The sequence below is a fragment of the Homalodisca vitripennis genome, chromosome 6, assembly GCF_021130785.1.
Source record: "Homalodisca vitripennis isolate AUS2020 chromosome 6, UT_GWSS_2.1, whole genome shotgun sequence".
Taxonomy (NCBI): Eukaryota; Metazoa; Arthropoda; class Insecta; order Hemiptera; family Cicadellidae; genus Homalodisca; species Homalodisca vitripennis.
The window spans coordinates 15,713,508-15,725,327 of record NC_060212.1 but is presented as its reverse complement, the minus strand read 5'-3'; the positions used below and the strand labels follow the sequence as shown (position 1 = coordinate 15,725,327).

Here is an 11,820-nt window from a genome sequence, read left to right as displayed (position 1 = left end):
AAAAAAACTGAAGGATCTCGGTGAAGATAGAGCTAAGAAGCCCTCTCTAACTTGGGGACCAACGGCCTAAAGGTGACTTCCGAACCACCACCAACTGTTGGGCAGGTGGGCTGCTTGCAAGGTCAGTATCACTTAGCGGTCACCCATCCAAGCAGCAGCCACGCTCGACGTTGCTTGATCCGGTTATCGTGCGACAACTGCTGTACCCGCTACACTGTGATGGTCTGGTGATTGATTATAGGTAGATTTACTGTAACTGTAGCCTGACGCTGAATGTTTTGTTGCAGTGGAAGTGCTTTCGAGGGCCAATGGCAGAACGGGAAGCGGCACGGTCTAGGGGTGGAGACTCGCGGCCGATGGCTCTACCGGGGCGAATGGACGCAGGGCTTCAAAGGACGGTACGGAGTTCGCCAGTCCGCCACCTCCAACGCCAAGTATGAGGGCACCTGGGCCAACGGCCTCCAGGACGGGTACGGCTCCGAGACCTATGCTGACGGTGGTGAGTACCCAACTATCACCAGGGACGTAGTCAGAGAGGGGGCCCAAAGGGTCCGGACCCCCCAAATTTTCTATCTTCTGTTTATAAGTCTGTTTTTCCTTACAGTACAGAACAACTATGTGTCTCCTTTGTCAATAGTATATTGTTAGTGGTGGGTGATCTGAAAGTATAACAGGTTCTCGAAAATTTGCCATCATCAATGTTACAAAAAAAAACATATATTTTAAGATCGGAATCTATCCTCTTGACCAGGTGTTAAAAATCCTTAATTGATAGGGTTAAGCATATCTGTCTCCTTTGTCAATAGTATATTGTTAGTGGTGGGTGATCTGAAAGTATAACAGGTTCTCGAAAATTTGCCATCATCAATTTTACAAAAAAAACATATATTTTAAGGATCGGAATCTATCCTCTTGACCAGGTGTTAAAAATCCTTAATTGATAGGGTTAAGCATATTCAAATTTTAAAAAATTAATTAATATGTAGTGAAGAACTAGCCCAAGAAAGGACGTAACCAGCGAAGGGTCCAAGGGGTCCGGACCCCCCTCAAATTTTAAAAAGGTTTTTCGACTACTTCTTTAGCAAACAACTATTATTATTTATATAGTTCAGTATTACTGACATGTACTGCTGAAAGATCGTTCTCAACATTGAAACGGGTCCAGTGCTTTTTAAGGAACTAAATGGGGAATGAGCGGTTGACTGCACTTGTCTTACTTTCTGACCACTACGGGAATATATAAGTTCCTCCAGACACCAGTATTAGATACAACGGCTCAGAAATCAAGAAGAATTTTAATTTTGTAAAAACTCTTTACGTATCATTTCTTGCTCTGCATTATTGTACTATGTACCGTGTTTTGCAGGCAATAAAGGCACATTGTTTGTAATTACGTTACTGCATAAGTCTAATCAATTCCAATCATTAATCCTACTAAAGCAGTGCCTCCACAATATTATGAGTATCAATCGTAAATACAACATATTAAAAGACGTAAACACTTTATTCAAAACTCACTACTTTGCTTTTAAAATGTGAGTTTAAAAAATTTAACGTTTCCTGTCTAAAGCCCCCCAATGGCTTAGTATGCTGGTCAACTAACTTAGTCAAGGGATTTAAAAGGTCAATGTTTATACGAATTTTGAACTTGTCTCAGCATTCACATTACCAGTTGTCGGTAGTAGAAACGTTCTTTGGGATTTTTGAGTATCTCAAAAACCAAAACATTGCTTATCAAAAAACTTTAGTAATTCTTATGAGCGTTACAGAATACTTTTTGTGTTTCTCTAGGTTCAAATATAACGGAGTAGTGATTTTTTTTAAGTTTAAACGGCCGCCATATTGAAACGAAATTGCGTATCAAGCTTACTAACGAGTTTAAGTCAAGACAGTTGAGAGCAATTTTTGTACCAAGTTCCACATTTTTTGTAATTTTTTGGAACTGTTATCGTTTCCACAAGCCGCGTTGTATAGCATATATAAAACATGTTGACTGGTGGGGGGGGGGGTTGGCCTCTCAAAGACATGTTCTGTGCCGTTATAAATTTTCCATAAATGGTATCATAAGGGCAACTACAAAAGGCTGAGTTTGTGTATAAGAAATGTACCTAAAATTTCGTAATAGATAATATTACAACGAATTATTGCAAATTCAATAGCGTAAGTCATACAAAAAATGTGGCTCTATTGTTTTATGGGTTTACTAATTTAATTTTCAACTTATCGAAATGACTGTGAGTGTGTGGGTCCCTTCAAAACCAGTTTAAATTCATATGATTAAAACGCAACTTTATCCAGCATGTGGTTGAAAAAAATAATTAGCAAGAAATGCACTAAGCTAACTTAGCTACACGAACTAAGCAGTAACTTGGGATTTTAAAATTATTGTTCCACCAAGAACCAGGTCTACTGGCGGCCATCTTTAATCCAACCTCGAAAAAATTAAATTTAAACACTTTTACGACCTTTTTGGTCGTAGAATTATAGGAGTCGTGTCTTTTTGTGGATATAAATTACCACACATCCAAATAATTTATAGGTGTTTTTATTGTGTATTTTCCTAAAGTCAAATATTTTCGTACTTTAGTGTGTAAATATTCTGCAAGTATATTGGCAAAAGGTACGAAGAAAGTGCATATTATTGTATTTCCTTGAAGTGATAAATCCCTCATTATTCCAAGATAAAGTCTTAAGAGGTCAAACTCAAGGGCATCCATCTCACAAAAACTAACTCTCAGACCAATTTTCTACAATGAAATCGTTCATTGCGGGTGTGTGAATAGATAGAACTCGGATACTATACAGTGTTTAATTTGGAATTCTGAATAAGATTAAATTCCAGCCTCAAAGCCCTGCACATCGGCTGTTCATAAATCAAAGTTATGTCTTCTGGCGTTTTCTCCATAGAGCACAGAATTCTGTGCTCTATGGTTTTCTCAATGAGAGTAACAATTATGAATTTGAATGGGGGGGGGGGGGTAAATGTACCAAGTGGGAGTAAGCAAAATCATTATATGAGTGGGAGAATTTCAATACTAGAAATGCAGAGTCTTTCCCTCTTGCACACGTGCGGAAGTCTGATAAATTTTTAAAAGAATCAACATTGTGGGTACAGTTTTCATATAACTTCTGTCCTATTTTTACCCACCACCACAGTTTATTTTGTTGGCAATGTGTAAAATACGTCAACAGGCCACAGCAGTTGATAGTGACAACTACAAGTTGAGTGACAACAGATCTGATAAACACACAACCAAAAATATATTTATGGCGCCGTTCTATCTCAACGCTTGGTCATAAACAGTCGTTATGGTGGTTAGCGATCATTTTAAAAAGCATTTGTTCCAAGTTATTAACGTTCTCAAATTCCACTATAGTGTTCTTTTAGAGTATTTTAGAGTCAACTTCCAATGTCATTAAATGTCATGCATTGAACTATGTAGATTATATTGTGTATGGATTTCGCACAAAAAACACGGAAATAATTTTCAAGAATTTTCCGTTGATATTGAGATATCTTAAAACATTAAAGGTACACATGCAACGCTTACTTTGACAACGCCATTTTAGCATGCTTTCATAATCAAGCTCAGGAATACCACATTCACCAATTAACACAAAATATTGTCTTAAATATTGGTTGCTAAGAGTTGTACTTATGATCGTTGGATGTCCGAGATCCACACGTCATCGCTAAAACCAGTATGTACATGCGGAATGCAAAAAAATGTTCGTAACAAATTCTATCACGTTGGTGGGTTTCACGACATAAAAATGAACATCAAAACTTTGGTCATCGTGTGATTTACATAACTAAGATGTTCGACATTACAGTTGTGGACTTTTGTGGGAATACTTGGTAGTTTATATCTACCTAAATTAGACATGTGTCAAATTTGATCAAACTCCCCCGTAGCACTGTAGCGTTTTTTTTTTAATTTTTTTTTGTTTTTTTTATTTATTTTTTTTTTTTTTAATTATTATTATTCTTAAGGTAATATTTATTTAATGTTTCAAATTTTATGTTGACGCAGGTTGAGTGTAAGAAAGGGCCATGCGGCCCTAACTTTTCCTGTATAAATAAAGAATTTTCCATTTCATTTAATTTTTTAGCGTAGTGGTACGACTGGGACTCTCTGACCGAGACGTCACGGGTTCGATTCCCTGAGAAGGTACACCAAATTTTGCAAATAGGTTCGGGACAGTGTTTGGCTAAAAGCGTGTAGTATAATCAATTGAGATGCCATTTGCGTAGAAAGAATCCTTTTTAAACCCAAATACAATGAAATACATTTGAGGATATACACCAAGAACCAGCTCCCTGTGTGACCTCACGGCTTCATTCAACTAAACTTGAGACCGTCTCAAGAAATCTCTCAATGAAATAAATCGCGATCGTGCATACAAAATCATTCATAATTATATATAGTAATATTTATGTCCATTTATACTCGCTCGCCAAGAAAACCTTCAATCTGTACCTCCTCACCAGAGTAACAAATTGTCCACTGAACATATTAAAATCTTACAAATCTGGACCACAAGATTTTGCAATATGTCACGTTACTTTCTCACTGTACACGATTCCGAACTTCTACTTTAGACCTGCAAAACACACCGGCCTTTACATGTATATCCATTGTTTAATGGTTTTGAGAACGCTATTGTCTTCTAAGGACAATTACGTATTTCACAAATTTTTGGGATACAGTCAAAGGGATTTCCTACAAATCCTCGACTACGGAACGGCGTGAACTCGACTAGGTTAAATTCTAAATTTTAAGTCTGTTCAATGCGTGGTGATGTTTTCCAAATCCATAACTCGGATTTCATTGACTTTTGATATTGTATTAAAACAAAGAAGGATAATTAGATTCCTTTTTCTCCACATTGCATTGGGAGAAAATTCTTTTTAATCACGCATACAAAATTCATCTGTATATTTCAAACTTTCTCAAAATCAACTCAAAATTCTTTGTGAATGTTGAGTTAAGCTCCAAATCACGTTCCTTTTAGTGCAGCGTCTAAATCTGACGCCATTACAAACTTCACTCCTGAAATCTGGAGTCATGTTCATCTGAAGAGATTTAAAAAAGGTCGGCGAAATTGAACTCATTACAACATTTCAACATCAGAGACACCTAGACCACAAGATATAGTGAAATCTAGGTGAATAAGTAGTCTCATTGCCTCATCAGATGCACAATTGAGTGCACTACGATGTGATAAACTCGATCTCTAAGCACGGTGGATCAACCAAGCTTTCTACACATAAAGTAGCTATGGTAGGAAGGGTTGATTCCATGCTAAGAGGAAGATGAATTGAAGCTTAACATATATTAAGCTTAAGGCAATCAAGCAATTAAGGAGATCAATTAAGCTTAACATTAACAAGGAATCAACCCATGTTCTGCAGAAATAAACATTCCAAGAAGAGGGTTAAGCCAGTAAGTTAGGATCGGTAAAGGCTTACTTTTTCTCTGATTACCTCCTCTAACATTGTTAATGAGTGTGATATTTCATGGTGGACGATATTACAGGAAACAGTGTGAGTGTACCGCCATTGTTCTGCAGAAATAAACATTCCAAGAAGTGGGTTAAGCCAGTAAGTCAGGATAGGTAAAGGCTTACTTTTTCTCTTATTACCTCCTCTAACCTTGTTAGTGAGTGTGATATTTCATGATGGACGATATCACAGGAAACAGTGTGAGTGTACCGCCATTGTTCTGCAGAAATAAACATTCCAAGAAGTGGGTTAAGCCAGTAAGTCAGGAGAGGTAAAGGCTTACTTTTTCTCTTATTATCTCCTCTAACCTTGTTAGTGAGTGTGCTATATTTCATGATGGACGATATTACAGGAAACAGTGTGAGTGTACCGCCATTGTTCTGCAGAAATAAACATTCCAAGAAGTGGGTTAAGCCAGTAAGTCAGGATAGGTAAAGGCTTACTTTTTCTCTTATTATGTCCTCTAACCTTGTTAGTGAGTGTGATATTTCATGGTGGACGATATTACAGGAAACAGTGTGAGTGTACCGCCATTGTTCTGCAGAAATAAACATTCCAAGAAGTACAATCGAGTAGAGAGTCTGTGTAGCTTGTGGGGTGGAGAGGGGGAGGGTGACACTGCCAACACACTGACACGTTATTGGGCAGTTGCCGCTTGTATATCGATGATTGTCTGTATGCCTTCCTTATCCCAATTAAGTATCTTTTCCGTATTTTAAATAGTGAAAGTTTCTTTAAAATTTACAGTAGTGAATTATTTGCGTGTTTATCTTTCCTTTTTTTATAATTGGTTGAGTATCAGTGAAGCTTATCACTGTTGAGGATACGAATTGAGATATAAATTTGTAATTTTGAAAATCGCCACACTTTTGGTCGAACACAGTATGGAAACAAATTCAATATTCTGACAACAAAAACATAAAATAAAACCGTGATTATTTCATTTGTTACGTAGAATTAGATCAAACTATAAAACAGTTAAGTTTAAATTTCTAAAAAAACAACTTCTCATCGGGCTATATGTCATCTACCGTATATCTACTTTATATATAGTTATGTTTTGCAATTATATTCTGGCGTAATTAAATTCCTAAAGTTAGGCCACTGCATTACATGTACTGTAAAAATTCTTTCTCGTGTCTCTCTTTATAATGTGGTTATTAAAATTACATTTTTGTTTTTATTGCAGATCACATATATTTAAGATGCATAATAATCCCTAAAAGCACATAAAACATGCGTCCTTCTGCCTTGATATTGCGTTATTCCTTTATGTGTGGTTGTTCTTACATGATATTGTCATAAATCTGTCACAACTGAGGATTGCATTTCGTCACATATTAACAGAGCTTTTTAATAAAACGTTTTGAGGTTTAACATTTTTTTAATTCAGATACTTCTTAGCCGATGGAGTTGCATGGGATACAGCTCCGGACAATATCGTGTCACTGCAGAGATCTGCGCGGCGCATATGTCTGCAATATTGCTACCGCGGTGTACTGCGGGTATAGCAGCAACAATTATTGAAGGCGTATCCACAACTGTATTACTTTCACGTTTTACTTAACTTTTACTTCGAGGATTATTCGATTTTCTTTTTACATTGGTGTTTAATGTTTTAACAACTTTTTGGAACTGCAATTTAACACTTTATAAGAGATTTTTTAAATAAGAATTTCCTCAAATATGAATGCAGGTTTTAGTACAGAACATAAAATGAATGAATTTAATGCGTAATGCAGCGTGGTGTTGCACAACCTAACATTGTGGTGTTTTATATGAGCAAAGATTTTCTCAGTATTGAAAAAATATATTTTTTATTGCTCACATATAATTTTCTGAATTGAGTATGTGTGTCTGATATCAGTAAGGGTGCAGTGGCCTTCACATAAGGATAGGTTATATGCATGCAATTCTGGTACACAGGAGAGCCCAACAGCGGGTGGACTTGCCCGATCAATAGTGCCGACCTTACTTGTTTCCCTCTCTCTCTCTCTCTATCTCTCCATCTCTCTCCTTCCCACACTCCGACCTTGTTTATTTTCATAATCCTCTAGTCCCTCTATCTTACTTCTCAAATAAGCACAATTTTCTCCTACTTCTCCAAGTATTTGTTTGACAACAAACATTACCTGGTGCACCTCCTTGTTTACTTTTGCCTTCACCCCACACGGAATAGCTTTATCTGGGTCTTTGCATAGCATCAGTACGACTATCGTTAGAATTTTAAGGACTGTTGTTACTGAATTTTTCTTAAATATTGATGTGAAATTTTAACTACGAGGAATTTCTAACAGAACACCGCATTGAGGGTCTATAACGGGCCAAATGTGCGGATCGATTTTGTAGATAATTTTGAAGACTGCATCCAAAAACAACGTAATAAAAAAGAATCACATGATCAAATTTTCGTTTCATCATAGCGTCAAATATATAATAACCACAAGTACTATGTTTTATTTACATCTCCATGGAAAAAGTCCCTCACTTAGAATTAATTAAAAATAATAATTATAGAAGGAACTAAGTTATTTAAAATAATATTTTTGGGGAAGGGTGATTTATGTAAAAAATCTTCAAACTAACGAATATTCAACTATAATTCTGTATCCATCCTTTTCTAAACAGGTAGATTGTTCAATATAACGATGTTTAAACAAAAACCAATATTATATGATTTAAACTAAAGTAGTTATTTATATAAAGCTTTATGTTACCAAAACGGAGCAGTTATGTACTTTTTTAAATCTTAAAACACGCCATAAATGTCTGTGCAAAGTTGATTTCCTCTAGGATGGCTCTTTGGACCAAACATTTTCCTATACTCAGTCACTTTAATATACGTAACCTATTGTAAGTTTTGTTAAGACTTTCCAAATCTTTTATAGACGCTTTGATTAAACGCGCCATTTAAATAACTTCGATAGTACAATATACGTTGTTAAATTGGCAAACAAATTTATAAATAGATTTAGTCCTAGTAACAACTAATACAACGAATAACTTTTAGCAGTGTTTTAGTTTGAAAAAAATGTTTAACACACACTACTTTATAAAAATCAGTTATATATACCAATAAAACGACCATCCATTTTATACAGAAGCTAAATAAAGTGTATTAACGGTAATAAATCATGTATTATTACATGTTACTAATTGGTTGAAATAAGACATACTATAATTTTTAAGATTACAGTAAGTCTAACTGACTAAAATACTCTGGAAATTATCGTAATTTTATGTTTTTCTAATACTTTTACTGTAATTCACTTGAATGAGTTAATGGGCTTGTATTCAATATGTAAACAATATAAAACATTAACAGCATAGTACATAACATATATCGTTATAATTTGGTTTACAGTATATCAAAGACTTCATCACTTCGGAGGGTAAACTAAAAATGTACGGCAACCATTTGGGATATAAAGGACTCGCTAAGCGTCCCAAATAAAGGTAATCTGCTTAACGCAAGAGCCAGAACTAACAAAGAATCCCGCATTTGCATTGCGGGAACAAGATGTTTCTCGCGGGATTGGGTCACAGACGGGTTAATGAACTCGCCCAAACCCGAGCAATGCTGCCAACTTTCCCTCCACTAATTACTCAGCTCTACCGCACTGACCCTCTTGTATGTATCTCTGCTCGCCTCCTCACACCGAGCAGATCTTTTCAAACAGCCGCTCGACTCGAGCTTTTAGAAATCCAAAAATAATTCGCTTCCTTCTTCGTTGGACAAATGTCGCGCGGTATAACAGCTGTGACAAAATGGTGGATTACGAATGTGCAATACAAAAACTTTCCAGAACTTGTCAACAAGTCAATTCCAAAAACATTCAAGAGTGTGAACATTTTCCACTTATAATAATAATTGTCAACTGGAAAACATTAATTAGTTCAATTTTAGTTAGTAGTTTTAACTTTATGTATTTTACACTCTGCCATAAATATAAATAATAAATAAATGTTTTATTGCGAGAACATAGTACATGTTATGTCAATCGTCATAAAACATAATTAAGCTAAACTTTTCCACTCATTTTCGTATCAAAGTCCCTTTGAAACGTACAGTATTGACATTTATTATCTCCCAGTCATTCGAATTGTTCCACCCTTTCCCCAGTCAGTAAATCAATTGTTAGGTCTCCCAATTGTGCGCCATGAACTCGTCTGTACTGTAAAATGCGTGTGTGGTCAGTGTTGTTTTTAGACGAGTCTTAAATGCTTTCAGCATTGGGGCACTGTTAATCGAGCTTGGCAGTTTGTGTCTCACAGATCGGTAGTAGTGCCTGCCTCTCGTTGCATAAGGGTGGATGTCACTACCTCTTATGGTTTCGCATTTAGACTTGAAACACAAGCAGGTTTCCAAGATGTAGAGGCAAGGAAATGTCAACAGTTTCAGGTTTCTGAAAGTAGGCCTGCACGACTCTCTCCATTGCAGTTTTGCAATTGTTCGGACTGCTTTTTTAGGATGAAAATTCTGGAAAAGTTTGCGCTTGTGCAACTTCCCCACAATGCCACTCCGTAGGAGAGGTGGGGGTAGATTAGTCCGTAATATGCCGTCATATAGTTCACAGTTTACAAAAAACCTTTTTCCAAATAGTTCACAAAAAATACAATTCCATGTGCTATATAAAGCACATGTGGAAGAGAAAAACAATTTCCTTTTTAATATTTTGTCATTATACTCGTATACTGCAGTTGGCAAAAGTATATTTAAAGCCAATCCAGTCATCTTTTGGAAGAGGGTGGACTTAAATTTAAGTAAATAACATGTTTCAAAATATTTATATATTACAAATAAATCAATCATTACATAAAACAAACAAAAATAATTAATAGAAGAATGCTTAACAGATCTAAGGACTACTTAGGCAGGTTTAAATATGTAAGTCTGTAATAAATGATTAAATACAAAAATGAATCATTTATTGAGTTATTTAACAAACAATTTCAACAACTATAGCTTGGCAGTATAAACGTCACTACGGCACAGATCGTCTCTATATTCGTCCGCTTCCTTTTTAAGATGGAGATTTTGTTAAATTTTAAGAAATGTGGTACAAGCTTTGAGTCTTTAGGAGCAATAAGTCACTTTTAGCTTTAACCAGCCATTTTTGAGTTGCCAGGCTAAAAGGTAATAAAGGGCGGAAACTTTAATGTCACAGATATAAATTTTACCACTATTTAGTAGGTTTGTCTAGAACGTTTGAGACTGGTGACGCTGATTTGGAGCTAAACTCAGATGATATTTTGAGAAGACTAATATCACCCGAAGACTGCACCACCCCTTGGATTACAAGATCTCTTGTGAAGATCTCCAATTCGGTTGGTGAAGAGACAAAGTTTGGCATTATAATTTAAATTTCACTTGCTGAAAAATATATCTAAGTCAGTAATCTCTCGGTTCGGATTCCACTTAACGGTAGGACCTCGATTACTATTGGTCAATCGGCTATTAATGTGGGATAATTGATTTAAAACACAGACGATGTCAAAGAATAGTTGGGCTTATGTTGAATTCTGACATACAGAAAATAAGGTTATAAATGTATTACGGTTGCAAGGCGTGTTTAATATATACAATTTAAATGTCTTAAATTATATTTTACCGTCTTAAATCATGGTGTAATAAGACATCCTTGTATTGAGCAATTGTTCCGTAGACCTGGTACAATGCCAATGGTGAAGTGTAGCGGGTACAACGGTTATTGCAAGATAACCGGATCAAGCAACGTCGAGCGTGGCTGCTGCTTGGATTGGTGACCGCTGAGCGATCCTGTCCTTCCAAGCAGCCCGCCTGCCCGGCCATTGGTGGTGGTTTGGAAGTCACCTTTAAGCCGTTGGTCCCTAGGTTAAGTGTTAAAGAGGGCTGTTACCTTCTACAACACCTACAATACCTTTTCAAGCTCTAACTTTACCTGGTGACACACAATTGGTCATATTTCTACTTCACTGTTCAAAGTATTTCGTTGGCTGTGAAAAACCCTTTTCTTTTCTTCCAGTCTTCACGAAATTAGTTATCTAACGGCTGTGATCGTGATAGTTTATAAAGTTAACAACTTAAGCTATTTGCATCTTCCTCAAACGAGCGGCCCATCAGTGATCGTTCAATCCTCTAGTCAACATAACCTCAAAACCTTCGCGCGATTCTTCAGTTGGAATCAATTTGTCAGCTGTGCGACGGCACAGTAGGGTCTCGACGTGGACAGATGGCAGCTGAGACGTCGACATCGGGCGTCGCGGCGCGGGGCGGCGCTGCCATATTAATCTAGTTGTTTGTGTCCTCCGGTGACTGGTGAATATAGGTTGGA

At 36.5% G+C, this 11,820-nt stretch overlaps 1 protein-coding gene across 1 annotated transcript in view; it reads left to right on the top strand.

The window, feature by feature from the left end:
* The first annotated feature begins 258 nt into the window (after window positions 1-258).
* Window positions 259-11,820, top strand: part of LOC124364142 (junctophilin-1) — a 57,231-nt gene continuing 45,669 nt past the window's right edge. The window contains exon 1 of the mRNA XM_046819380.1: window positions 259-499. Coding sequence (XP_046675336.1) covers window positions 274-499 — 226 coding nt within the window. The 5' untranslated portion in view covers window positions 259-273. The remainder of the gene's footprint in view (window positions 500-11,820) is intronic.